This window comes from Equus asinus, chromosome 10 (genome assembly GCF_041296235.1).
Source record: "Equus asinus isolate D_3611 breed Donkey chromosome 10, EquAss-T2T_v2, whole genome shotgun sequence".
Lineage (NCBI taxonomy): Eukaryota > Metazoa > Chordata > Mammalia > Perissodactyla > Equidae > Equus > Equus asinus.
Genome location: NC_091799.1, coordinates 54950633 through 54976766, shown reverse-complemented (window position 1 = coordinate 54976766; position 26134 = coordinate 54950633). Strand labels below are relative to the sequence as shown.

General features: G+C 56.5%; 4 protein-coding genes across 16 annotated transcripts in view; 3 read left to right on the top strand and 1 right to left on the bottom strand.

The window, feature by feature from the left end:
• The first annotated feature begins 1104 nt into the window (after positions 1–1104).
• On the top strand, positions 1105–3223 carry NR2C2AP (nuclear receptor 2C2 associated protein). Of its 2 annotated transcripts, XM_070519505.1 has the most exons (6): positions 1105–1286; positions 1385–1538; positions 1710–1800; positions 2031–2136; positions 2213–2280; positions 2551–3223. In XM_070519505.1, exons 2-6 carry the CDS (start codon positions 1483–1485, stop codon positions 2665–2667), a joined length of 438 nt encoding a protein of 145 aa, XP_070375606.1. In that variant the 5' UTR covers positions 1105–1286; positions 1385–1482; the 3' UTR covers positions 2668–3223. The 2 variants fall into 2 exon arrangements, with proteins under 2 accessions (XP_070375606.1, XP_044629082.1); XM_044773147.2 differs by lacking the exon at positions 2551–3223 and having other exon boundaries at positions 1140–1286; positions 2213–2546.
• Positions 2729–8567, bottom strand: RFXANK (regulatory factor X associated ankyrin containing protein). 8 transcript variants are annotated; one of them, XM_014832231.3, is made up of 10 exons: positions 8429–8567; positions 7627–7766; positions 6925–7119; positions 5584–5667; positions 5381–5446; positions 5031–5131; positions 4716–4841; positions 4265–4331; positions 3839–3919; positions 2729–2947 (listed from the first exon to the last, which is right to left on the bottom strand). In XM_014832231.3, exons 3-10 carry the CDS (start codon positions 7109–7111, stop codon positions 2877–2879), a joined length of 783 nt encoding a protein of 260 aa, XP_014687717.1. In that variant the 5' UTR covers positions 7112–7119; positions 7627–7766; positions 8429–8567; the 3' UTR covers positions 2729–2876. The 8 variants fall into 8 exon arrangements, with proteins under 8 accessions (XP_014687717.1, XP_070375603.1, XP_070375604.1 ...); XM_070519502.1 differs by having other exon boundaries at positions 5584–5664; XM_070519503.1 differs by having other exon boundaries at positions 5584–5664; positions 8469–8536.
• BORCS8 (BLOC-1 related complex subunit 8) lies at positions 8527–20319 on the top strand. 4 transcript variants are annotated; one of them, XR_006529758.2, is made up of 6 exons: positions 8527–8666; positions 10993–11105; positions 11595–11659; positions 14391–14547; positions 15900–15975; positions 19963–20316. XR_006529758.2 is itself a non-coding variant. In XM_044773151.2 (6 exons), the coding sequence occupies exons 1-5, from the start codon at positions 8630–8632 to the stop codon at positions 15931–15933; spliced, it is 360 nt and encodes a 119-aa protein (XP_044629086.1). In that variant the 5' UTR covers positions 8527–8629; the 3' UTR covers positions 15934–15975; positions 19963–20319. The 4 variants fall into 4 exon arrangements, 2 of the variants coding, with proteins under 2 accessions (XP_044629086.1, XP_014687725.1); XR_006529751.2 differs by lacking the exon at positions 19963–20316 and adding an exon at positions 17844–18808; XM_044773151.2 differs by having other exon boundaries at positions 14391–14501; positions 19963–20319.
• Positions 15921–26134, top strand: part of MEF2B (myocyte enhancer factor 2B) — a 23389-nt gene continuing 13175 nt past the window's right edge. The window contains exon 1 of one of the 2 annotated variants that reach the window (XM_044773135.2): positions 15921–15975. The gene's annotated coding sequence lies outside the window, so the exon portion shown is untranslated. Of the gene's footprint in view, positions 15976–22981; positions 23093–26134 lie in introns of those variants that run through there. The other variant, XM_070519501.1, reaches the window with a different exon arrangement.

Genomic DNA, 26134 nt, shown 5'->3' with positions numbered 1-26134 from the left:
CAGCTCCCCACCCCCGTCCCAGAGTGGGCTTGGGCAGAAGCTAGTAGGATGCCAGGAGGACCATTCCCCCAGCCCTTGAAGAAAAAGGCTGGACCTCAGACCATTCAGCTGAAGCCAGGAACCACAGCATCCTGCCAGTGCCACTCTGTCTCAGAAGCCTCCATTCACACAGCTCGGATGCTCTCCTGCCTTTCTCAAGCACCTTTCATGACTCTGCAGGCCCAGCAGGATCTGGCTCCACATATTTTATTTAAATTCATGGTCTTTCACCCAACCAGGCCTTTGCTTATGCTGTTCTCCCTGCCTGGACCACCACCCCCCCTCCCCCGACTTTTGTCACCCTGGTGAATCCTGCCCACCATTAAGGTGCAGGCACAATATTCCCTCTCCCAGGAAGCCCGCCCTCCAGGGAGAGGCCCTCCTCTCCCAGCCCTATCTCTCCCTCTGGATCAGCCCTGGCCCCATGGGGCTGGGAGTGTCTGTGTCTAGCTCTGTCTTGCCCAGATTGGGGGTCCCTCAGGTATAGGGCTGAATCTGAGGTCTCTCACCACCCCCAGCATTACCTAAAACAAGGCTGGGCAGTAGGGGATAACAGGAGTTGTTTAGTGAATGAAATCTTTAGCCTGGTATCTGAGGCCTGGTGTAATCTGACTTGGTAAACTCATATTCATCCTAAAAAAGCCATGTCACATGCCTTCCTCCATGTTCCAGGCAGCATTTACTGGGAAGACAATTTTGGAGGCTGAGACAGGACACACAGGGCTTACGATGACTCCCTGTACTCCCAACATCGTGGCCTCTTCCCCAAGTCTTCCTTTGGCCTCTGGGAGGCAGTGAGGTGCAGGGGTTCCCAGCCAGCATTAGCAGTTAGGGTATGGATTCGGTAGATTTCCCCAGGTAGGAAGACATCGCTATAGGAAGTCTCTCCAAAACCAGTGCTCTATACCTGCGGGCACCACAGGACAGCGCCCCGCATGTAGTGGCTTTTGGCGCCAGTCTTCCTCCAGTTCCACCGGGCAACTCAATCGAGGGGCGCGGGCCCTTTAAGAGGCGAACACGGGGCGGGGCTCAAGTCAAACCCCGCCCCGGGAGCGGAGGCGGGGCGGACCCGAGTCTCAGTGCGCCTGCGCAGTGTCCACGCGGTTCCGGGTCCAGCTCGTAGTTTCCGGAGCTGTTCGCAGAGAAACTGAGGTTCGGAGAGGGAGCGATCGTCCCCGTAAGCCCACAGGAAACCTGTTTCCCTTCTTGGCCCTGCTGTGAAAGGCCTGACCCCTGGTCATTGGCAGGTACCCCGAATCCCCCAATTTTTCTGGCAAGTGGGTGATCAAGGCGACATTTAGGACTGGAGCGGCGGGGCAGTGACGGTTCTTGCCCCGTGTTCTAGGTGAGGACGAGTAGGCTCAGAGACGTGGACAAGGTCGCGCCGCTGCGGCTGCGTCGGCGCCGGGATTTGAACCCGGGACAGCCCAACTCAGACCTTTGATGCCCTGTGGAGCCCAGATGACCCACTCTTTGGTTTGTCCAGACACAGTGAGTAGGTGAGAGCCTGGGGGGCCTGGGCAGTGGCGGGCGGGGCTCTTGGCCTGGGGTTGAGTCTCCGGTGGACAGAGCCAGGGAAGGGGGAGCCAGGGGTGCAGCCCGGCGGGGGGCCGTGGGGCCCTTGGTGTTGGGCTCAGGCCCTCTCCTCGTCCTGATTCTGGTACCACCAGGGTGAGTTCGGTGCTGAATCGCAACACGAGGCAGTTTGGAAAGAAGCACCTGTTCGACCAGGATGAGGAGACGTGCTGGAACTCGGACCAGGTGAGGCATCTCTCCTTGGACCCTCCATCCCTCGTGTGAATCAGATTCTGGGGTCCAGGGTACCTTGAGAACTTTGGGGTGCCCCAGCTGGGTACAGTCAGGTTGGCCAGAGAGGGAACATGTGCTAACTGCATTTCCTCCTCCCCTGCATCAACTGTGTGAATGAGACAGGTATAGCAGGGCCCTGAGCCTGGAGTAACCTTGGGCCTCAGTTTCCTGTCTGCTTCTAGGGCCCCTCCCAGTGGGTGATACTGGAGTTTCCCCATCGCGTCTGTGTCTCCCAGCTGCAGATCCAGTTCCAGGGGGGCTTCTCCAGTCGCCGGGGCTGCCTGGAAGGTACTGGAAGGCCCTGGAAGGTGGGGGTTTGGAGGGGGTACCCTGGCCTCACAGTCTGCCTCTTTCTTCACTGCAGGCTCCCAGGGGAGTGAGGCTCTTGGCAAGATTGTGGACTTCTACCCGGAGGACAACAACTCACTTCAGATATCCTGCCCCAGCCTCTGGGGTGGGGTGGTCTGTGCCTCTGAAAGCTGTAGGCCCTGGCATATGACCTTGAGCAAGTGGCCTCTGGGCCTCCAATGCTTCATCTGTAAAATGGGCTGATAATCACCTGTTCTGTGTGAGAGCCTCAGAGGGGCCCACACCATGCTGGGTCACCCAGCTCATCAGTATTGTCTGAATTGGGACTGGGTGAGGGCTGAGGGTAGGTAGGATATGACAAGCCACCTGTTTCCTTTGACTGCCCGCGCTCACACCTTCCCTGTGCCAGCTGCTGACGTAGACCGGTTGAAGGTGACGTTTGAGGATGCCACTGACTTTTTTGGCCGTGTGGTCATCTACCACCTGCGGGTGCTGGGGGAGAAGGTATGAACCCACTGGGCCACTGCCTCTTCCTGGAAGCCCTTGGGGAAGCACAGCCAAGTCCTTCAAGTTCTGCACAGAAGGTTTATTGGCTCCTCTTGGGAAGGGCCCCCTCCCACCGTCTGTCCAGGAGCTGCCTTTGAAGCCAGTTCTGGGTTCCCCCAGCTCTGGGTCAACCGTTTCGTTCCCTGAATGTCTGAGTCCCCGGTAGGTGGCCTTCACTCGGGATCGGTGGGTACCAGGTTGCTCTGGAAGAGTTTAAGGATGTGGTTCTCGATCGCTTGTTGCACTGGAAACAGGACAGGCAGAAGGTGGGCCATGGACTGACTGAGGGCTGCGGAGGCACAGGCCAACCTGCAGCCTCCCCTTGGGGGCGAACTGGGGCCTCCCAGCCCTGGAATCTGGACGGAGGATCCACTCGCACTGGGAAACGCACGCCACTCCCAGAGCACAGCTGGGAAGACAGAGGCCCCCATCCCAGAAACCTCAACTTCCCCTAAGTTTGTAAAAATGCATTTTGGAGGCTTTTCAGAGTCATAAAAATATTTCTTAGCAAACAATTGCCGAATTGTGACTTTTATGAAAAGACAAGAGGGGCTGTGAGAAATGACTTCTGCCCCAATAAACTCCTCGAAAGGAGGAGGGGAAATTTCCTAAGCCCTCCATTTCCCCCACGACCCTGAGGGTCGGTTCTAGTGAAGATGCCCCCTTTTATGGATGGGGAAGCTGAAGGGGGAAGTGGAGAATCAGCCTGGGGTCTGCCTGCGGCCCTGGCTCCCACACACCTCCTGCCACGGAGAGGGCTGCCCCCATGGCCTCAGGCACAGTGGCCCAGCCTCCTCCCTCCTGGCGTCCTCACCCTGCCAGGCCTCTGAGTGCACTGTTCTTCCAGCCTGAACCATCTCCTCCCTCCCCTTGGGTCCCCAGGAAGCCCTCCCTGCCCCCCACCCCTCCTTGGGCTGGGCCAGGGCTCCTTTGAGCCTCCCACCCGCAGTGCCCAGGTTGCCCTGAGAGCTGAGACTAGGACATGCCCAGGCCAGGTGCACAGTGGCACTCGACATTTGCTAACACAAACATTCTCACTGCCAGCGTCTGACAGCCGAGGGGGATGTCCCGTGTACCCCTCTGTGATCACCCTGCCTCCAGCACCCTGTCACTGCCCTGCATGTCTCAGGCCAACCTTTCCGGTATCCCAGGGCCACAGCGAGGTCCATCGGGGTGTAGCCAGAGTCAGCCTCGGTGGTGAGATCAGCTCCTCGGGCTGCAAAACAAAGCAGGTGCTACAGCGGGGCTCAGGAGGACCAGTAACTGCCCCACAAGATGCAGCCACAAGTCTGCTGGTTGTCTGCATGGCCTTGGACAGAGCCTGAGCTCTCCAAAGAATGTGGCCAATAGCATCCCCCCACTCCAGGGTCCCTGAGGCACAGAGGGTGTAGGTGCTCGAACCAGGCAGGCAGACCCCTATGCTATCCGACCACCTCCTGTCCCCAGATCCATCCTCTGGGAAAAGTAGGCAGTGACTGTCCATCCAAGAGCTGTTCAAGTAGAGCTCGGACCCCTCCCTGGCCCTCAGGATTCTGCAGAGCCAGCCTCTACTCCCACTCACCCAGCAAGGCCTCGACACACTTAACATGGTTCCCACGCACGGCGTACAGCAGTGGCGTCCCTCCATTCTGTTAGGGGCAGGGGCGGGGGCAACCAACACTCTGTCTTTTCCAGATTCTCACAACACCCTGCACCCTCCAATTTAATGTGGTTCCTCCTCCTGCTCATCACCTGGCCTGTCTAGCTCTTCCTTTGGGTCTCAACTTAGATACTCCCCCTTCCAAGAAGCCCTCCCTGACCTCCCTTGGCGGTACAGGCCGTCTCTGGGCTTTTGCAGCTGTCTGTGCGCCTGCCATCACAGTGTTATTCACTACATCTCAGCTGACTGTTTATGTGTTGGCCCCCCGCCCCAAACTGGGAGTTTTGTGAGGCTTGGGAATGGGTCTGTCTTGTGTTCTCAGCAACCCTGGTACCCCTGAGGTGCCCAGGACAGGGTGGGGGGGGCACCTCACCCAGTCGTAGATGTTGATGTCCACGTCACGCTCGAGTAGCAGCCCCACGATGTCCGTGTAGCCACCTGTGCTGGCCAGTGACAGGGCACTCTCCCGCTCCTTGGCTAGGATGTGGGGGTCAGCACCCTGGGGCAAGCAGAGGGGGCAATGACAGAAGGGAGGGCAGAGGGAGCAGTGGTGGGAGAAGTGAGGGCATCCCCTGAATCCTGGTGTCCCCATGGCAGCCTCGTCTTACAGACATGGCACCAGCAGACTCAGCCGAGACCTGGCCCGCCCTTGAGTCCCTGGGAAGTCACCAGCTGGGCCGGGACGCACCCACTCGAGCAAGAAGCGGACGGTCTCAATTTCTCCGAAGGCCGAGGCCCAGATGAGGGGAGTGAAGCCGCGCTCGTCCGGCTTGTTGATGAGGTTGTCGCCTGGCAGGAGGGGGTGGTACCACTGGGCTGCACCCTGCCCACTCTCCCCAGTGCTGCGGGAGTGGGACGGCGCAGGCGGTTGGGGTCAGAGGTAGGGGAAGCACACATGTAGATGCAAAATATGGACATGTCCAACACATGTCTAGACAGGTGCCCACGTGGAGGCTCAGGCCATGTCAGCACCGACATGCACACAGCATGCATGGTCAGGCAGGCATGGACACAACGGCGACGAACATGCACACACACCTTTCCTCAGATGCTCCTTCAGCTGGCTCAGCTCCCCCTGGGCTGCAAGCTGGTGGATGGACAGGGCTGGGGGCCAGAGAGAGGCAGAGTCCTCACCCCTCCCTTCTCCGCTCTGTGCCTCAGTTTATCCCTGTCTGAAGTTGCTCCTCCCAGCCCCTGCCTCCACCACCCCTCCTCCCCTTGGGGACTGGGGGCCCACTCACAGTCCAGGGTGGCCGGGAGGGCTGAGACCTCGTTCCCCCGCTGCCGGTTGGTGAGGGTCGTGGAGTGCTTGAGGGAGCTGCCTGCTGAGAGAGAGGAAGGGCCTCAGTTTCCCCTCAGTATATGTCACTGGGGCTTCAGGCCAGAACCTGGGGGCTTGGAGCTGCCAAAGACAGTGCCTGACCCCACCATCCACCATCCACTTCTTCCACTCTCCCGGATGCCCAGGGTGTGCATTTCTCCTCCGCTTGGGCAATGTTCTGGGCAAGAGACCAAACCGCTGCTCTCCAGGGGCCTGTGGATGAGTGAGGGAGTCAGAGAGAAACAGAGAAACAGAATGAAAGCTCAAGCTGAAACAATGTTCAAGAGAAATGGAAAGCAGGTGGAAGGAGGTAGCAAGAAAGGAGGGCAGGCAGCGAGTCCATTTTAGACAAGGTGGTCAGGGAGGGCTTCTCCAAGGAGGCGACACTAACTGAACTCAGCTAGGTGAAGAAACCAGCCCTGGGAAGAGGTGTGGGAAGAGCATTCCACACAGGGGCAACAGCAGGGACAAAGGCCCTGGGAGGACTGAGTTAGACATGGTCAAGGGCTCCAGTCAAAACAAATCCTCAGATCCTCAATAAGTTAAACACAGAATTACCAACTGACCCAGAAATTCCATTCCCAGGAGTCTACCCCAAAGAGTTGAAATCAGGTGTTTAGAAGAAAACTTTACACAAGTGTTCACAGCAGCACTAGTCACTATCGCCAAAAGGGGAATAACCCAAGTGTCCATCAATGGATGAATGAATAAACAAAATGTGGTCCATCCACACAATGGAATAGTACTCAGCCATGAAAAGGAATGAAGCTCTGACACATGCTACAATATGGACGCACCTCAAAAACAATATAGTACGTGAAAGAGGCCGGACACAAAAGGTCACATAGTGTGTGATTCCATTTACATGAAATGTCCAGAACAGGGAAATCCATAGAAAAGAGAAAACAAATTCATGGTTGCCAGGGACTTACGGGAGAGAGGGACGGGAGTGACTGCTTAGTTGATATGGGATTTCTTTTTTGGGTGTGATAAAAATATTCTGGGACTACAGATAGAGGTGGGGGTTACACAACATTGTGAATGTACTTACTGCCACTAAATTGAATGTAATTCTGGTTAAAATGGTAACTTTTATGTTATGTGGATTTTACCACAATGAAAAAAACAAATAAGCGATCCCTCATTGGGTGGAGAGGGAAGACACGCACTGGGTAGCGGGCCATACACAGAAATCCCGTCTTAGGTCTGACACTCCACCATCTGCACATCCCAGAGGCTGGAGCCCAGGACAGTATCCTACCCTGAGGTGAGGAGGCGCCAGCATCGGGCTCAGGATTCCCAGACTCCGGAGTACAGGGGAAGAGACTGAGGACTACAGTGTCGGAGCCATCGGGGGCCTCATCCCCAGGGTCTTCAGGGTCTCCAAATTCTGGGGTGGGGGTCTGCTGGGTCAGGTTGAGGTCCTCTGCAGGCTGGGTGGGCTCCATGGGAGAAGCTGGGGGAAGCGCCAAAAGGGGAGAGACGGCAATAATTATCAACAGCTTTTATTAAGTAAGCACCGACCGCATACCTGGCCTTGCACAGTGAGGGTGGGTAAAAGGGGTCAGCCAGGGAAATGAGACCAGAGTCCAACTGCTTTTCAGGTCCACTCCTCTCCACCACCAGGGCACATATAACATACACTACTTAAAAGCCCTGGCTCTGGGGTCAGCTATCTAGGTTCGAATCCCTCCACTTACAGGCTGTGAGAACTTGGGCACGTGACTTAACTACTCTGAGCCTCAGTTTCCTCATAAATAAAGTGGGGAAATTAGGTCTAAAAGAAGTCATGTCAGTAAACAGGTGAGCAGGGGGCCTCATATACGGGCACGAGCACAGCTTGATAAATGTTCTCTGTGGTTATTTTGCGGGGGCTGTTCGCAGAATGAGTGAGGGCTCAACAAAGATGTGACTGGTCCCATCTCATCTGCCCCTCCCAAACAGATCCAGGAGGTCCACTCACCTCCCACGGGCCTCCTCTGTCGCTCCGCGCAGCAAGCCCGGGTCCCCCAAAACTTGGGGGCCCAATTCACGAACTTTTCTCCTCCAACTGCTGTAGGGGAGAGCGAGCTGGCGCCTGGACCCTCAGCGCCCTAGCTTCTTCTGCCAGGACAGAGAGCAACTTGATACACGACCGCTACCCCTACCCCAGAGCTCCCCCACTGCGCCTGCGCACCCCCGTCCCCCAAAAGTGCGGAAGGGCCGAGGAGCGGGAGCTGCTTCTGGCCCTTTAAGTTTTGGGGGAGGGGCGTGGTTTCCGCCTGTGCCGGAGCAACGCAGTTGCGCCTGCGCGTTCTTGTCCCCCTGGCTCAGATGGGAGCCCCTCTCGGTCGGAGAGGGGTGGGCTGGACCTCAGAGGATTTCAAGGCCACTGTTTTCCCTCACCCTCAGCTCCGCCCACACGTCTTTCCAGAGGGAGCCAATCAGCTCCACCTTCGGGCGAATGGGCGGGGCTTTCTTCAGGCGGAGGGCGGGAGGGAAGCAGGCAGGGCATCTGGGATTTAAAGGGGTGACGCCATTGCCGGCGCCTCCCATAACAATGTTCCCTGTGCAGTTTTGGGCGCTCATGAGGATGTGCAGGGATTTGGTGGCAGCGGGGAGGGTACAAGGAGGGCGTTTATACAGCCCGAAGTGAGCGCTGTGTGGCGTGTTCCCCCATTTCGCCTGCTTCCAGAAAAGGGGATTCGGGAAGCGAGAACACCCTTACCCCTCCCCCGCCTAGGTGTCCCTCCTGGAGCTTCAGGAGGTCTCCGCCCCCTCCTCACCCGCCTCCGAGTGTGGCTCCTTCCCCAGTCTCCCACTCACGGTCCCTCTTCTGTCTGGGTAGACGGAGGAGCAGGGAGGGTAGGCCACTTGGTTACCGGAACTGAGTCAGGGCGGCGTCCGGTTTTGCAGGGGAAGGTTTAGGCAGCGGTCTCCATCCCCAGACTTCCGGTGGCAGTCCTCGGGATCGGGGCGCTGTCGCTATGGAGGAACCAGAGATGCAGCTCAAGGGGAAGAAAGGTGGTGCGGGCCCCGAGAGGGACGGAGGGACCAGGAACTCGGGGAGGGGCGGCCGGACAGAGGGCGGGAAGGGGCGAAGGCGCGGAGGGAGCGTGCGGGGCAGTGATTGAACTGCTGTGGAATCCCGGTTTGGCCGCTGACTAGTTTTGAAACCTTTAGAAAGTCTCGGTGCCTCGGTTTTGTCCTCCTAGAAAGGGGAGCGCAATAGTCTTCCTCCCACCTCCCATAGGATTGTTGTGAGAATTCAATAATCCGATATTTGTAAAGCATTGGAGGAACGCCTGGGGCGTGGCCATGGCCTGTGTATTGTTTCTTATGTATTTACGCGTTTGTGTATGTTTACGTTGGCTTATCAAATATTTGTAAGTCACAGAGTTACAAATTACAAAATGCCACGAACTGTTTTTAAGTTATACAGGTGTTTGTTATTTTTTTAGTTAATTATTTAGAAGGCTCAAGTACACCGAATTCCATCTCCTTCGTAACAACACCGTGAGGTGTAAGGTATTACTATGCGCAATTTCACACCGAGGAAGCCTAAGAGGGTAAGGGGGCACAGTTTGGAGGTGGCAGGGTGGGCTCTGCCCCACTCGTTACAGCAGTGAGCTGGAGAGATTCCCTGCCTCTCTCGACTCCCAGACACACCAGGGTGCTCTCTCTTGCCAGCCACACTGCACTGGGCAATAGCACCCGGTCCATCTCTGCAGCAAACCTCGAGATGGGTACCGTTATCCCATTTTTACAGATGAGGAAACTGAGGCTCAGAGATGCCCCTGCCCTCATGAATCCAAGCTTTAATTTCTTTTTTTCTGTAAACATGTAACCTAATAAAGAATGAGAATTTAAGTATAAGAGAAATGAACAGGGTGTTGAGGTCAAGAATGAGGTGGAAGGGATATCTGATTAAGCCTGGTGATCAGATCAGGGAAGGCCTTGCCCAGGTGACATTTGAGCTGAAGGATGAAAAGAACCCAGTGGGGGGAGGGTGTATGAGTGGTGGGAAAAACAGATGCAAAGGCCCTGAGGTGGCGAAGTGTTTAGAGCTGTGTTGCAACACACTCTATAGCTACTAGTCACAGTATTTGTGGGTATTTAATTAAAATTAGGTAAAATTTGATTTCTGAGTCACGTTTCAAGTGCTCAGTAGCCACACGTGGTTAGCGGCTACCAAATTGGCCGGTATAGATTATAGAACTTTTCCATCATCTCAGAAAGTGCTTTTGTATAGTGCTGAGAGTGTCCGAGGAATAGCCAGGAGGCCGTTGTGCCTGGGGTGGAGGGTGAGGAGGGCAGGGAGGTCAACAGCAGGCAAAACATGCAGGGCATTGTGGGCTATGGTAAGTAGGTGGATTTTATTCTCTGGCTGATGGGAGCCATGGGAGAGTTTCAAGCAAGGAAGGGACATATCTGATATGTTCATTAGGAGCTCACTCCATCTGAAGTCTGGAGATCAGACTGTTGGCAGGAGAGGACACAGGGAGACCAGGGAGGAACTGAATCTGGCATCCAGGTGGGAGGTGGACCAGTGAGGACAGGGTAATGGTAAGAATGAGTGAGATTTAGGCTTTGTTTTGTGGCAGAACCAGCAGGATCTGCTCTTGGATGGGAGGGTGTGGATGACCAGCTGGCTGGGAATGCCGTTTGTTGACGCATACCCTGGGATGAGGATTTGTGTGTAATTAACTTACCAGGAGAACCCCACAGGGGAGAGTAGGAAACAGGACAGGGCCAGGGAGGAGGCTGAGCAATGAGCAACCTCAGGTAAAATTCCATGGCGGGAGGACTCAGCCTGATCCCAGAGGGGAGCTCAGGGGCATGAGTCATGCCTCTGATACACAGCTCGGGTCACGGGTTTTCATACGCTTCCCTAGTCAGTCATGGCAGAGGCCATCCAGGGATGTAAACTTTCAGGCATTTTCAGGTCCAGTAACCAGTGGGCATCCTCTGAAGAAGAATCTCAGATGTGGTCACTGGGGTAAATGGAATTTGGGGGCATCTGAGTGGGTGGCAGCAGTGTCCACTACAAGTGGGTTCGGGCGGGGAGAGATTATGAGTTCACTCGGTGCATTAACATCATTGAGATTGAGATCCTTCTGTGACTCCCAGACGGACTTGTCCAGCTCTGCTGTGACCATCTCCTTCAACCCATCACTGGGGACACAGGTGACCCAGCTGCTGGGGGAGACACTGGACACTCCTGTGTGCTCTGGCTGGATTCATAGGTTGAAGAATCAGGAGTCTGATGCTTTGTCCCTTTGTCCTCCCTGTTCCTGTGTCCCCCTCCCCAACACCCCACCTACTGGCTGACTCTCAATCCTGGATCCAGTCACGGACAAGTTTACCGAGAGCATCTATGTCTTGGCCAATGAGCCGTCCGTGGCCCTGTACCGCCTGCAGGAGCACGTGCGCCGTTCACTGCCTGAGCTGGCCCAGCACAAGGTGAGCCCTGCCTGCCCCTGCCTCCCACCTCCCCCAGGGTCCGCGCCTCATGAGCTGGGGCCTGCAGTGTGGAGCAAGGGCTACGGGGATAAGAGTCAAGGCTGGGACACCAGCAAGGAGGCACATGGTCATTGAGCCAAGTTGGGGTCATGGGTAGACATATCTGGGGCAGATTTTGAAGGAGAGGACAGTAGGATCTGTGTTAGTTGTGACCTGTGTACAAAGGAGGCAGCCATGCAAAGACCAGAGGGAAGGGCATGCCAGGTGGAGGGAACAGCCAGTGCAAAGGCCCTGAAGGGTGATGGCCAAGTGTTCACAGCAAGCCCAACTGGTGTGGGAGGGGAGTTGTAGGAGGAAAAGTCAGGAGCTGGAGGGGACCTATCTCTGTGGCCGTGGTGATCAGTGATTGGGTGCTCCATCCCACAGAGCTGGGAGGATAGCCTTCTGAGTGGCAGCCCTTCCTGCTAAAAGCACTCCCCCTCCCCACAGGCCGACATGCAGCGATGGGAGGAGCAGAGCCAGGGCGCCATCTATACAGTGGAGTATGCCTGCAGGTGAGCACCGCAGACTCCCCACCATGCCCTAGCCTCCTGGATGCTCAGGGCCCCCAGCCAGCTGTCCAGTGAGCCCTGCCCTTCCAAACCCATCTGAGTGGAGGCATGTGGATCTCAACTCACCTGGCTGTGTGGTGGGTTCCAGCCCCAGCCTGCTTCTTACCATTTGCCCTGCACCCGTGTGCCTCTGGCAGGCTTCTTCCTTGCACTGAGCCCCTCCCTGTCTGTCACAAGAATGGCTGATAAGTATTTTGGGAGGTGCCACCCAGGCAGGGAGCTGGCCCCACTAGGGGCTGGCATTTCCCCCTCATAGCCCGGACCACAGACTGGCTGCTAGGGTGGATGGCAGCTGGGGGCCGGGCCAAAGAATGAATACGGCTGTTTATTTTTTAATTTATACTTATTTCCAATTTTTTTATTGTGGTAAAATACATAAACGTAAAATTTATCATCTTAACCACTTTTTTTTTTTTTGCTTTTTCTCCCCAAATCTCCCCAGTACATAGCTGTAGATTCTAGTTGTAGATCCTTCTAGTGGTGGCATGTGGGATGCCGCCTCAACATGGCCTGACCACTGTGCCATGTCCGCGCCCACCATCCGAACTGGTGAACCTGGGAGCACACAAACTTAACCACTCAGCCATGGGGCCGGCCCCTTAACCACTTTTAAGTGTACAATTCAGTGTTATTAAATGCACTCATAATGTTGTGCAGCCATCCCCACCATCCATTTCCAAGACTTGTTCATCATCCCAAACTGAAACTGTCCCCATTAAACACTAACTCCCCATCCACCTCCCTCAGCCCCAGCCTCCATCCTACTTTCTCTCTCTGTGAATCTGACTCCTCTAGGGACCTTGTATAAGTGGAATCATGCAGTATTTGTCCCTTTTGTAACTGGCTTATTTCCCTGAGCATAATGTCCTTATGGTTCATCCATGCTATACCATGTGTCAGAATTTTCTTCCCTTTTAAGGCTGAATAATAATCTGTCGTATAGATGGACCGAGTTGTGTTTATCTGTTCATCTGTCTATGGACCCATGGGTTGCTTCCATGTTTTAGTGAACATGGGTATACCATTTATTTTTGTTTAACTTTCTCAGAATCTCCAGATTGTTTTTAATTTTCCCAAGGGAAAGGTGTGCCTGCCAGTGAGAAGCAGTCGCTGGTGTTTCTTTCTGTTACTGTAGCCGTGCCGGCCTGGCCTCCTGCCCTGCCGTCCATTCCCCGTGCCTGTATTTAACGCCGTGGCTGGGCTGTTTGCCTCGGGAGTTGGGTGACTCTGTAGAAGTGCCAACTGCCTCTGGCTTGGGCTGTGGGTCATTTTGGTGGAAGCTGGATGCAGCTGGGGAGCCATGGGGTTTGCTTGCCTCTTGCTGTTTGGTTGTGTGGGCAAAGGTTCCTAGACAGGAAGTCCTCCTGCTGGTGGCACTGAGCTGGGTGTTCTGCCATCAGCAGCCTTGGCCCCTCCACTGGGCCTGGGGGTGACCCAGACAGATGCCGTCTTCCTGAGGATGGTGGTCACAGACACCTTCCTTAGCTCAAGAAAAGAAATGAGTGTCTCTCTTTTGGCTGCTGGACCGCTCCTGGACAGCTGTGAGCTCATCAGCAAGGCCCAGGTTCAAGGAAGGACATGTCAAAGTCTGTACTTTCTCCCATTTTCTCTAGCTGCACTGTCCAGTGCAGGAGCCCCAGGCCATAGGTGGGTGTTCACATTTAAAATTTTAACGCATTAAAATGAAATAAGATGAAAGAGTTAGCTCCTCAGTCTTGCTAGCCACATTTCAAGTACTGAGCAGCCCTCTCAGTAAAGAACATCATATTCCAGAAAGTTCCACTGGACTGCGCTGGGCTCAGCAGGGGGCCAGTGTCCTCTGGGCACTCTCTTTAGGGAGATGTGAATTTCTCTAATGCTAGAAAACCATGTTTTCCTTTGTGGACATGAAAGAGCCCTTATCTTTTAGTTGTTTGAAGTGCCTTACGCAGTGTTAATGGTTGGTGTAAAACTGAAAGATGTTATAGTGGTAGGTTGTTGGGGTAAACTATTCAACAGTGAGCTTATATTGGAGAGCTTGTTGTCGAGGTGGGCCATCAAGCACGAGTCCCTGACTGATAACAAATGGGAGTGATTTTTCTTCTGTCTTTGATAGGACTTTAAAACAACACTTCTATTTTTGCTGCAGATGCTGTTGCCCGGTGACTTTCTGGCATTAGTCAGGCCCCGAGTGCCGCTGGAAGGGATGTTTGCATTAGACAGTCGGCAGTGTGGCACCAGCACGGGGCTCTCGCAGCTCGGCAGTAGTTCCCCCTGAGGGTGATGAGTTATCCTGGTTCCACGTAACTTAACTCCAGAGCTTTTCACAGTCGAGTTAACCAGCTTCCTTCAGGGGCAGGCATAGGTTATCTAAGAGGAAAGCAGGATGTGCTTGAGCCCATCTTTGCCTGCTTACAGCTCCTTCAGGGATGATAGATGGGCTAGTGGTGGTGAGGTAAAGGTTGCGTCTTGCTACCCAGTGCTCTGTCACTTGTCATCTGGGCGTAGCAGGGAAGTCTAAACTTGAAGCCCATGGTGAGCCCTCAGGGAGTCCTGCAGAACTCCCCGAGGAGCCTGCTGAGCGTCCAGCCCATACAGGGCCCCCACTGAGCTCTGGTGGGGGGATACACCGGCAGGCGCCAGGAGGGGAGGGTGAAGCAGGGCAGCACCAACCGGCTCCATCCTCCCATTTCAGCGCCGTGAAGAACCTTGTGGACAGTAGCGTCTACTTCCGCAGCGTGGAGGGTCTCCTGAAACAGGCCATCAGTATCCGGGACCACATGAACGCTGCCACCCAGGGCCACAGGTAGCTCCCAGGACCGCCTGCCCCTGCTGCTCTCAGCCTCCTCACTGTAAGGACCTTCACCGCTCAGCCAGGAACTGCCACTTCTTGCTCCTTTCCTTGTCTCCTGGTGTCTGGTGACTTCTCTTGTCCTTTGGCGTCTGTAGTGGGAGGGTTGTGCGGGAGTTCAGTCACTTAGCACGCAGGTCCCAAGCTCTGCTCTGTGCCTAGCCCTAGGCTGGGCGCTGAGAACACAGCAGTGACCGAGACAGATGTGCTCATGGTCTCACGGGGAGACACACAACAAGCAGATAAACATAGAACAGACAGTAGCATTTCAGACATGTGTAAAGGAGGAAAAGGGATGTGGGGGTCTCCATGAGAGGCGGCAAAGGTGCGAGCAGAGGCCTGAACCACATGTGCATGGAGATGACCAGGGGACGGTGTTCCAGTTGGGGCAGTGGCGAGGGCAGGGCCCTGGGTCTGGTGAGCTGGGTGTGTTGCAGGAACATCTAGGAGGTGGGTGTTGCTGGAGCCGTTGAGCAAGGGGGAGACGGGGTCGGGAGGTGGGCCTCACCAGCAGCAGGGAAGGGTGCCCAGAGCTGAAGGAGGCTTTGAGCCAAGGACCAGATGGTCTGAAAATGAAAAGCACTCACAGTCCTTGCACAGTGGGGAAAGAGGTTATCATTATAACTTAATAAACACGTTTGAACACTCATGCACATGCTGTAAGCCATAACTCTACCTTGAGATGTGTCTGGCTCCTGCAGTTGAGTTCTGGTGTGCCTGTCTCCTATGAGGCATTTAGAAGGAAAAAAAATCTGTGGCACTGTTTCTGAGAACTAAGACATGAGAACTGTCAAAAACAAAAGGGCCTTGAGAATGTGTAGGAATGGATGTGTACCACTCTTCCCTCTGAGAGTGGTGTGACGAGGTTCACCTGGGTTCGTTTGCATTCAGTGACCGTCTGGTTCTGGCCACTCTGCCATGAGTTTGTGAGAGCATCAGAACCAGAGTTCACTGTGTAAAGCAGCTTGCACAGCACCCTGCACATAGTAGGGCCTCAAAAAGCTATAGCTTTTTACTTTCAATTCATGGTTTCCCAAGTGCTTTCAAATGCCCTGTTTGTGCCGGCTGTTGCAAAAATGCACTGTGCTTCTGAAAGATGCTAGTAGCAGCTTGAGGTGCTGCTAACACCTCTCTTTGCAAGCCCTGTGGATTTGAAGCACCCAGTCCTTCGTGAGTCCCAGGCATGACCTCTCTAGCGGGTGGCTGGTCCCATTCTTCCAGAGGATGCCCTGAAGGCTGAAGCCAGGAGTCCTAGGGGACCAGAGGGTGCCTGAACCCACTCTCCAGTCTAGTTGAGCAGGCCTCATGGCCTCTCACCTGGGCCTCATGGATGCTGCACGTGTTTTGTTCCAGCCCTGAGGAACCGCCCCCGCCCTCTTCCACCTGAACCCAGAAGAGACTCGGAGGTGCTTCGGCCCCTCCAACCCAGGTCAGTGCCAATGGGGCTGCAAGCCACCCTGTGCTGCGGCCTCTGAACTAACCCACCCTCGGTGCCCAAGAAGGACCGTCTTGTCTAACCACTCGGGCTTTCTCGCTGAGCTTGTAGGATGGTTTCATCAGTGGGAGGTTGCAGTCAGGGGGACCTTGTGCCCTCTGCTGCTCAGGGCTGTCGTCAGCCCATCTCCCTTGTGCTCTGTCTGCCAACATCCTGCCCCTTATCAGGCCACAAGTCTTGTCCCATCCCAAGGACACCACCAGGACAGAGAGGGGAGCCCACATTTCCCCTGCTCTGCCATGTGCCACCTGCTTGCTTTACCCACACACATTATCTCAGGCAGAGCCCAGCATGGTGGTTACCCACCCAGCTCTGGAATCCTTGCTCCAGCAATGACTCTGCTGTGTGACCCTGAACAGGCCCCTCCCCACTCTGGTCTCTGCTTTTCCCTTCTGTCAGAGTGGCTCATCCGGCGGCAGAGAAGGGCTGCTCTGTACAGTGGTGTGTGTTGTAGCAGTCAGTGACTGCTGCGTGACCAACTGTCCCCAAACTTAGTGGCATATAGCACCATCATTGCCTGCTCACGATTCTGTGATTTGAGCTGGGCAGTTCTGCTGGTCTCACCTGGGGGCCACTCATGTGGCACTAATCAGAGCTCAAAGGGGCCGGATAGGCAGGGGTGGCCTTGCTCACACATCTGGCTCTTGACCAGTGCTATTGGGTGTGGGGTCCAGTGTTCCACGTGGCCTCTCCAGCAGGCCAGCCCAGGCTTCTCCTGGTGGCTGGGCACCCAGTGCCCATGTGCTCACCAGCCTCTGCTGGCTTCCTATTTGCCCATGTCCCATTGCTCAAGGCCAGTCATGTGGCTTGGCCCAGGACCAGACAGGGGAGGACTGCAGGAGGGTGTCAGTCCTGGGAGGTGTGATTGACTGTATGAGGAGAGTGTGGCACCAAGAAAGGCCTGGCATATTGTCACTCTGTGCCTGTGCAGGGCAGACCCCGCAGATCTGGGGTGCCCAAGGGACTTAGTGAGCCCCTGGCTTGTGTCGCACTCTGAGCCCCCTGCCCATGTGTTGTGATGGTGCTGTGTGCTGTGGATGCCCTCTCAGAGGGTCAGGGAGGCATGGGTGGGGACAGGGGCCCCACAGCCCCAGAGCAGCAGCCTGCAGGGCCGAGAGGCAGCAGAGTTCACGTGTGCAGTCTGAGAGAGCTTATACAGCACCTGCTCTGGGCCAGGGTTAGTTCCAGGCCTAGGAGTGGTGAGGAATCCCGCAGGCTGTGAGACCACCTGGTGGGCATCTGGGAGGGCCTGGAGCAGGAGGGGCTGCCAAGGGTGTCAGCGGGCCACCTCAATGCTGCACACAGTGTTGCCCACCAGCCCTGGGCCCATACCCCACCTACTCCCCCATCCCCTCCCCCTCACGGTGGTTGCTCCCCCTCTCACGCTTCAAGAATGCTGCCCTCCCCATGCCCTGGGTCATCTGCTGTTCCTCTACTGCTGTGCCCCCTCAGAACAAAACAAAATGCTCTATGCCTCCTGATCATGCTTTTGTCCCTACAGACCTTGCACCCCACTCCCCCGCCACGCCCCGCTCAGGGCCTTCCACTCGCACTTTTCCTCAAAGCACCCCTGCCCCCTGTCCCCTGACCCATCACCGTGGGTGATGACCTTCACTGGGTCAAGTGGTGGCCTCCCCTGGCCTCTGATCTCACCTGCCTCTCCAGTCCCAGAGCCCTGAACACAGCCCCATTTTACAGAAGAGGAGCAGCCTCAAAGAGGCAAGGCAGGTCACCACTCTCGACTGGAAGTGCCAGAAATCACATCCAGACCCTCTAACCCTCAGGTTTCACCTCTTCCCCAGGCCCCGCCCAGCCTCCTGCCTCAGGTACCGCCTCGTCAGGGCGACCCTGCAGCCCTGGGGGTCTCTCAGACCTCACCCTGACCCTCGCCCCCCAGCCTGACTAAAGCTGAGCCCTTGGACGCAGCCTTGTGGTCCCTGGCAGGGAATGAAGACTGAGCACGTGTGGCCAGCATATTTCTCCTGCTCCTGACCAGAGCCTCCAGGCCAGCCATGAATGTCCTGAGACAAGGCTTTGCTGCCCCTGGATTCTTACCTGCCCCGCATCGGCATGGACACAGCTGTGGCCCCTTGGACCAATAATTGCCACCATGATAATCCCGAGCATGCACCCAGTATGTGCTCAGCACTGCACTGGGGGCAAGGGTCACCTATCATCCTCAGACAGCCCTGTAGGGCAGGTGTCACCCCTGGGAAAAGAGAGGCTCTGAGAGGTGACATGACGTGTGCAAGGTCACACAGCTAGAGAAAAGCGGACCCTGGCCTGGTTTGGTCCCAGCTCTGCCTCTGACATGCTATGTGACATATGCTTGCCCTCTCTGGTCCTCCATTTCTCCATCAGGACAAGGGAGGCTGGCCTGGACCTTCTCTACAAGCTGAGGTGGACATTCATGCACCTGCCTACCTGGCCTGCTTCCTGCCTTGAGGAAAAATGCCCAGCCCAGGCTCAGGTCATACAGAGACCACCTCTAGCTGCAGGGGTAGATGGCCAGCAAATCAGAGCCCCTCATCTCCCAGGTCACAGTGACTGGTTTGAGATGGGCGTATGACCCAATGAGAGTTCTTCCCTGAGAATTTTGCTGGAAGCGTGGGAAAGTTAGCATCTTCTCATCAGGGTTGTTGAGCTGGGCGGACAGAAGGGGAGACCTGAGAACATTGCATGGGGCCCTGGATCCAGCTGTACCTGACACCAGAAAATCTCAAATTTTTAGTTTCATGAGTCCCTGAATTACTATATTTGCCAAAATTGCTTTGAGTCCGTTTCTGCTGCCTGCAGAAGAGCCCACCCCGATCCCTGCAAATTCTGAGCCTAGGAGATCATGGTCCACAGTTTGCACACCTCCAAGGCCAGTTGTGTGCCAAGGAAGTGTCCAACAAAATGTATCAGGAAGATTAGAATGGAGTTGTGTGGGGTATAGCCATGGTGGGTCCCAGGCCCACTGATCTGGGAGGATCCCCCAGCTTGGCACTGTGAGGTGGTTGGGAGAGGGGCGGCTAAGGCTGGGGGCACCCTAGGAGAGACAGAGAGGGTCCTGGGGGGTGTCAGGGGTGTGGAGGGGGCCTGAGGGCCTGGGAGAGGGTTCAGGGACACAGGAGATGTCGAGAAAGGCCTGCCTTGCACCACCAGGGAGTGGGGGTCAGCCCTCTCCCTCTCCTTCTAGGGTGTATAGGGGGCCTCTCTGCCACCATCCTGCCTCCCCACTGCACCAGCTCAGTTTAGGGGGAGGGAGGAGCCTCGGGTCCACCCCATTTGAAGCCCTGACTGGTGTGTGGCCTCTGCAGTGTCACTCTGCCTCTCCTCGCCTGCTCTGAAAGCACCTCTCCTTGTCAATCAGTCTTTCTACCTGTCCACCATACAGCCATTTATCCAGCAAACGTTGACTGCCCTCTGTGGATGCAGCCCTGCCCAGGGGATGCCCTGGTGAGCAAGACGGGCCAGCCCTGATTCCAGGGCTCAGACCTTGGACAGACGGGCAGCTAAGTGAGATAATTGTATGCTACATCCCAGGTGCTGTGAGCTAGTGGGAGGCCCCAGACCCTCCCAGGGCTCCCTGTCACCGGAAGCCCCTGGAAGAGACCTCAGCCAGCAGTTAATAGCTGCGCAAAGAGGTCTGAGCGGAACTCGGGGCTGCCAGATTCTGCACAACCCCAGGGTACGAGGGCTAGCGCGGGTGCTGGCTAATTTGCATCTCGTTTGCATGCCGGTTCTCGGCCTTCCCGCCTGGAGAATACCCTGCCCTGGACTGCCGCCAGGGGGCGCAAGAGACAAAGCCGTGGCCGGGCACTCGGCCTCGGAGCAGTCATTGTCGGCAGGCCTCGCCGCCCTCGCCCCCGGTCGTGGTGGGCGCATTGTGACCCTGCGCCCTTTTTCACCCCATACACCCTCACTCTCATTTTTCAGAGGGCGAACTAAGGCTCCGCGAGGCCAGGTTACCCAGCAGGAGCTCGCATCTGCCCTCACGTGCTCTTGGACGGTCGCTGGACGCCTCCCCTCCTCACCCAAGCGAGGACTTGCTCCCTTCAGAGCTGCAGAGATAGGTGGATAGCTGGGAGAGAGGCAGTGAACTCCCCGTGCCCTGGGGCACTGAAGCACCCACGAGCGTGGGGGCGACCTGGAAGGGATCCCAGACTTGTGTAAAATGTGCCCCCCACCCCTTTCAAATCCATGGATGAGGTAAAAAGAAGCCAAGAGGGCAGTGATTGGCGCCTGGTTGGTCTGCAGTGGTCAGGATGGAAATGAAACTTTTGTCCTGATTTTTATTTCAGCTCTGCTTTGCAGTCCCAGAGGGTTCCGCCCCTGGGAAGCCCCTTCCTAACCCTGCCACATCCCCTAGCCGGGCCTCTGGATGCCCCAAGCTTGGTCCCCATGCCCCTCCACCCCTCAGGTCCTCTCCAGGGCTCTAGTTCTTCAAGAAACCCATGAAGACACCCCTCTGATGCTGCCACACACTGGGCCTGGCCCTGAGTAGCCCCCCTCAGACACAGACACGGAACGGGACTCAGACATCCCCAAGCTCCTAGGTCAGCACTGGGCTGGAAGGAGGGACGGGGTGGAGGAACCCCAAATAGAAGGGGGATAGGGAAGGCTTTTGGAGGAGGGGACATTGGAGGTGGACCTTGAAACACTCCCCCCCCCCCCAGGAGGAAGGGCTGCTGTTGTTCCCACTTTTCACATAAGCAAACAGGCTCAGAAGGGAGAAGTGACTGGCCTGAGGTCACACAGTGAGTGGGCATCAGAGATGGGATAAGTTGTCTGACCCTGAAGCCCTACCCACTGTACTACACTGTCCCTGCCATGGAGGGTCCTTTAAAGCCTTCCCCTGCTGCAGTGTGGGAGAAGATCTGGAGGAGGAGGCTTGGGGGGAGCAGTTTGTCCACTTCCCCACCCTCCCACCCCTGCCTCCTCCTTCACCTCCCCCATCTTCCCAGTCCCCTTCCCAGGACCACCCTCTGGCCCTTCCACCCCCTTCTCCCCCCAAACCTCCCCTCCACCCTCCAACCACTTACTCCAGCAATTTAGGGTATCCCCTCATCTGAGAAGACTCCTAACTGCCCTGATGGGGGACAGGGGTCCACGCAGAGTGACACAGCTGGTGACATGGGAGGTTATGGGACAGGAACAGGGGCAAAGGCAAAAAGGAGGAGCCATTATAGGAAACAGTGTGAGTGATAGAAGATGGAATCAATCAGAATGGGAAGGCAGCATGGAGTGTGAGTGGTGGGAGGGGGTGACGCGGGAGGGTAGGAACAGAGGAGGGAGCCCAAATGGTGGGAGGGGCAGCGGGTAGAGGACATGGGGGGCAGCCTCAGCCGACTCATGGGGGGCCCTTCCTGCCATGCCCCAGCTGCTCCCAGAGCTGCTCCAGCTGCCACCCTCACGTAACCAGAGCCTGCCTGTTGCATCAGAGGCGGGCAGGCGGCCGCAGGTAAACAGAGCAGCCCTCGGGGGGCCTGGGGCTCCCCAGCCACCTCCATGCTCCCCAAGCTTCGTTCTGCACCTTGGAGCTGAGGCAGAAGCCCCCAGCCAGGCCTGGGCTCTGGTGTATCCTTGGGACACTGTCTGGCGTTGGGCCCTGAGGGGCAGGGGCGGGGGAGAGGGGACGTAGGATCCCTGATCTCCACCTCCTTATGACAGAGTGTGAACCCTAGTTTTTATGTCCAAAGAGAAAGCTGTGCCCAGACTAGGGATCCAAACTGCCCATGTCACAGATGGGTAAATTGAGTTGTGGGGAGAGGACCAAAGGTCTCAGTACCCCTGTTCCCTTCCTCAGTGTCCCCCACACACTGACATCTCCACATGCTCCCCCCTGAGTCCAGGGGTCTAGCCATTTCCTGTTGTCTTCTGAGAAGGTGGACACCACACAGCCATTGCAACCTGCCTGCTCTCCCCCTTCACCTGCCCCACATCGACCCTTTCCTTTTTATCCCCAAGCCTCTACCTGTGCACCCAGCCCAATGAGCTCCACTTACTGCTCTGGCTTCACCACTCTCATCTCCCTCCACCAAAGAATGCTCTGCAGTCTTCCTTTGCACCTTTGCAAATGCTGTTTCCTCTTGGAAAACTCTTCTCCCAGTGGCAAACTCCTCCTCATACTTCAAGGCCCAGTACAAATACCCCCTCTTCTGGGAAGCCCTCCTCTGGCCCAGGCCTGACTCCACAGGGCTGCAGGGAGTGTGTGGTGGCTCTGCTCCTCCAGACTGGGGGCTTCTTCAGGATTACCCAGTCCAAAATAATCTTCATCCTGTAATTTTTTTCACATTGATTCACTCACCACGACCACAACCTCACCCCATCCCACTTTGGGCCTGGCCCTGTGCTGGGTGGTTCTGGCATCCTAGGGAGGAGGTCCAGTCCTGGAAGCCTCCCCCTGCCCCAGCTGACCTTTGAAGTGGAGGAGGGCACTCAGCAGCCCGGGGTCTGTCACCCTCCTGTTGAGGCATACGGGGTCACACATCCTGCAGAAGGCACAGCTGTGCAAGGCCACACAGGTGACCCCAGGGCCCCTTTCTGCAGTCTCTCCATTTGGGTGAGAGTAAGGGTCAGTGTTGGCTGCGAGAAGGGCTTGGTCCTCTTGGGGCCGTCAGGGTCGAGGGTCGGAGTTATATTTCAATCAGTTTGGAGTAAGTCCGGGGTTGGGGCCAGCAGTAGTTAGAGACAGGGTTCAAATAAGCGTCAGGGTCACCGTTGGGTTAGGGTCAGGGTCAGCAGTAAGGTCAGGGGCGCCCAGTGAGGGCGAAGGAAAGCCTGGCGGGTCTGATCCAGCCTCCCTCCTCTGAGTCCTCCTCCCTCCTTATTCAACTCCCCATCTCAGAGTCTTCCCGCGTGTGAGTCCCGGGCCCCTAACTCCAGGGGCGGGACCACGCCCAAGTGGCCGCCCACCACAGCCCACGGGCACGCCCTCTACGCAAATAAACCCGCCCCGTCCAATCAGCTCCCGGGGGCGGGGCCGCCCACTCTGGAGGCACCTGCATCCGGAGCTCTGTGCCGCCGCCGGTCGGTGCGCGAGCCTCCGCGGGCCCAGGCCGAGCAGGTGCGTGTCGCGTCGGACCGAGGCTTGCGCGGTGTCCTTTGAACTGCATCTGTGGGATGGGTTGGGTTGGAGGTCTGAGTGTGCTGCTGTGCGTCGGAGAGTTGTGTGTCTAAGAGGTGTGTGTCCTAAGATTGTGAGTCTGAGAGGTTGTGTGTCCGAGGGGTTGTGTCCAAAGGGTGTGTCCGAGGGGTGTGAGTCTGAGGGGGAGGGTGTGTCCAAGGGGTTGTGAGTCCAAGGGTTGTGTTTCTGAGACATCGTATGTCCAGGGGTTGTGTGTCCAAATGGTGTGTGTCTGAGGGTTTTGATGTCACTTAGGGAGTTGTGTGTCCAAAGTCGTGGTGCCGTGAGCCCCTGTTATGTGTCTTTGAGCTGTGTGTCTGTGAGCTGCAGTGTCCCCCCTTCCCTGGGCACACCCCTTTGCATATCCTGGAGGCCCCTGTGCACAACCCCATGCCATCCTGCTGTGGATGTGCCCTTGTGTGTCACAGCCCCAGACCCTCGTGTGGCATGACCATCCACATGTGCCTGTGACCACCATGACCCTCACTGGCCCCATGGAGTCTGCACCTCATGTAGTGAACGTGGGGCCTCAGCTGGGCCCACAGGGTGCCCATGTGGCTGGGGACAGGGCAGAGGGCACGGAGCCCCACAGTTGGGGGTCATAGCTGCCTGAGCTACCTTCCTCCCTGTGTCTCAGTGTCCCCATCTGGGACATGAGTACAGGAACAATAGTCATAGCCCTTCACAGTTTTCAGCACATGACAATCTGGTGGCTGCAGTACTTTTACGGTCATGATCCCCCCTCTTTGCCTCTCTCGGGGTCCAGGGCTGCAGATGTTGGTCAGCGACCGGAGTCCCTGGCCACTCCCAGCCTCCAGCTGCAGACCCAAGAAGTCAGAAATAGCTGAGGCTTCATGCCTGGCCGAGAATCCTCACTGGGGAAGATCAGGGCCTCTGGACCTTTGGCATCCGGGGGCAAGAACTCTCAATCTCTTGGGGTGAAGGAAACTAAGTTCAAAAATGTATTTAGATTCGGAAGGACTGGTGTGTGAGATTTGATTCCAAACATCAAAGGGACTTTGGGGGAAGTCAGCCCCGCTCCCTCCTGTCCCCATACCTCCCTCGCACTGCCTGGCTGAGCTGAGGAGTAAATGTTGGCCTCCAGGGAATGGAATTTGGGGACAGTTGGGACTCCGGGGTCTAACCTGCAAAATCTGGAAGTTGGTTATCTGGTCCGAAGTCTCTGCTTTGCAGAAGAGAAGACTGAGGCCAGATGGAGACATCCATGCCCCCTCAGAGAAAGGACAGGTTCAAGGCTGCCCCTCAGCTCCCCAGAGAACAAAAACCAGGACTGAAGGGCCCCAGCTTCCTCTCTCGCCTCTCTGTATGACCTCAGAGAGATCACTGCCCCTCTGTGAGCTCCATGGCCAGCCCTGTGACCCGAGCAAGTTGAGCTCAATCTTACTTCCCATCTCCAACTAATGATTAACGTTATTAAATCATGACCCAATGAGGCAGACATCTCAAAAATGCAAATTAAGAGGAGAAAGGGAATTAAAATCATTTGTCACCCCAACTCAGATGCAATGGATATAGACATGTTGGGGATCTGTCCTTCTGGAAGATTTGAGGCACACATGTGCCTGGAGATGGATGTCATGTTTTGAAGAGGATTTATCGTGTGCCTGGGGTCCCATTTGGAGGGGAGAGCTCACCCCAGTGCTGGCCTGTGAATCCCTGTGGGGTGCACACAGAGATCGAGTCCTGTTTCTCAGCCCCAAAAGGGCCTCCCTGGGCCTGCATCTCGGGGGCTTGTGAGGCTGCCCCATGGCCCCCAGGCTCAGGAAGGAAGCCCAACAGAGCCCAGGCCCACTTCTCAGATTGGGTGGAAGCGGTGATTTTGGGGCACAGCAGGATGACCCTGGGGACAAGCCAAAGGTTGAGTGGGGCTCTAGGGGTCAGGTCTTGCTGCGTGGCCCTAGGAAGAAGTCCGCTTCCTCCTGTGTAAACTGGGGGCAGCTTCTCTGCTTCACCAGGCTGTGTGTCAGGCAGGTCCCGTGTGTAATGAGGTGGCACGTGGGCCCAGGAAGACGGTAGGTGCTCCATAACAGGAGGTGCCACCTGAACTGTGACCCAGCAGAGGTGCCCGTGAGCCCGTCCAGGCCCATCCCAACCCCACCCGCTGCCAGGAGCTGAGGAGGGCTCAGGCCTGTCGGCTTCCCTGTCCCCATCTCCTCCAGTCCAGGTTCACCCAAGGTCAACGTGGGGCCCTCGGAAGGGAGAGTCGAGGCAGGTTGGCCTCAGGAGTCTCTGCTGTGGCACAGGCCTGCCCCTGTCCTCTTTCCACACTCACAGCCCCTACTGTCTCCCACTGCTGCATGCTGTCTTGGCCGCCTTCCCTGACAGGACTTTTCCTCACGGCAGCCACGGGGTCTTTTGAAAATCCTGAATCAGACCACAGCCCTCCTCTGCTCACACACCCTTCTGTGGCTCCCCATTACTCTACAGTTCCCCCTATTACCCCACACCTCAAGGCCCCTTTTGGCCTCCCTGCCCTCCTGTATCTCCATCTGCCCTTCACTCACCCTGCCCCAGCCATGCCAGCCACCCCTACACCTGCAATCCACCCAGCATGTTCTCACCTCAGGGCCTCTGCACCTGCCGTTCCCTCCACCAGGCAGTCTCTCTACATCACTACCTGGCTGTGTACTTTCGTCCTTAAGACCCCCCTTTGCAGAAAGCCCCTTCTGGCCCCTCTGACCAAAGCAGTTCCCTCCCCAACCACACCTCACTGCCTCCCCCTGTTGAATTTCTTCCTCAAAGGCCTCCGTCCCTGACAGTTGTGTCTGTAGTTGTCTCCCCCTGGGTGATGCAGGAGGCCAGCTGGTTCTGTCCACTCCCTGCCCCATGTCCCTGGCACCTGCTGAGCTCCCAGACATTTCTGGAGGAAGAGAGTGGGGACCAGGGATGCCCCAAGGCCTCATCTCGGGGTCCCCACTGGCTGCGTCTTGGGTCTGCCTGGCTGTGGCCAAGTCCCTTCCG

Coding starts and splice junctions, on each gene's coding strand:
- NR2C2AP (XM_044773147.2), top strand. CDS start 1,483: ATGCCCTGTGGAGCCCAGATGACCCACTCTTTGGTTTGTCCAGACACA. Junction 1,539..1,709: donor TGTCCAGACACAGTGAGTAG/GTGAGAGCCTGG, acceptor TGGTACCACCAG/GGTGAGTTCGGTGCTGAATC. Junction 1,801..2,030: donor CGTGCTGGAACTCGGACCAG/GTGAGGCATCTC, acceptor GTCTGCTTCTAG/GGCCCCTCCCAGTGGGTGAT.
- RFXANK (XM_014832231.3), bottom strand. CDS start 7,111: ATGGAGCCCACCCAGCCTGCAGAGGACCTCAACCTGACCCAGCAGACC. Junction 5,132..5,380: donor GAAGGAGCATCTGAGGAAAG/GTGTGTGTGCAT, acceptor CCCTCCTGCCAG/GCGACAACCTCATCAACAAG. Junction 3,920..4,264: donor GTGTGTCGAGGCCTTGCTGG/GTGAGTGGGAGT, acceptor TTTGTTTTGCAG/CCCGAGGAGCTGATCTCACC.
- BORCS8 (XM_044773151.2), top strand. CDS start 8,630: ATGGAGGAACCAGAGATGCAGCTCAAGGGGAAGAAAG. Junction 11,106..11,594: donor CTGAGCTGGCCCAGCACAAG/GTGAGCCCTGCC, acceptor CCCTCCCCACAG/GCCGACATGCAGCGATGGGA. Junction 14,502..15,899: donor GCTGCCACCCAGGGCCACAG/GTAGCTCCCAGG, acceptor GTTTTGTTCCAG/CCCTGAGGAACCGCCCCCGC.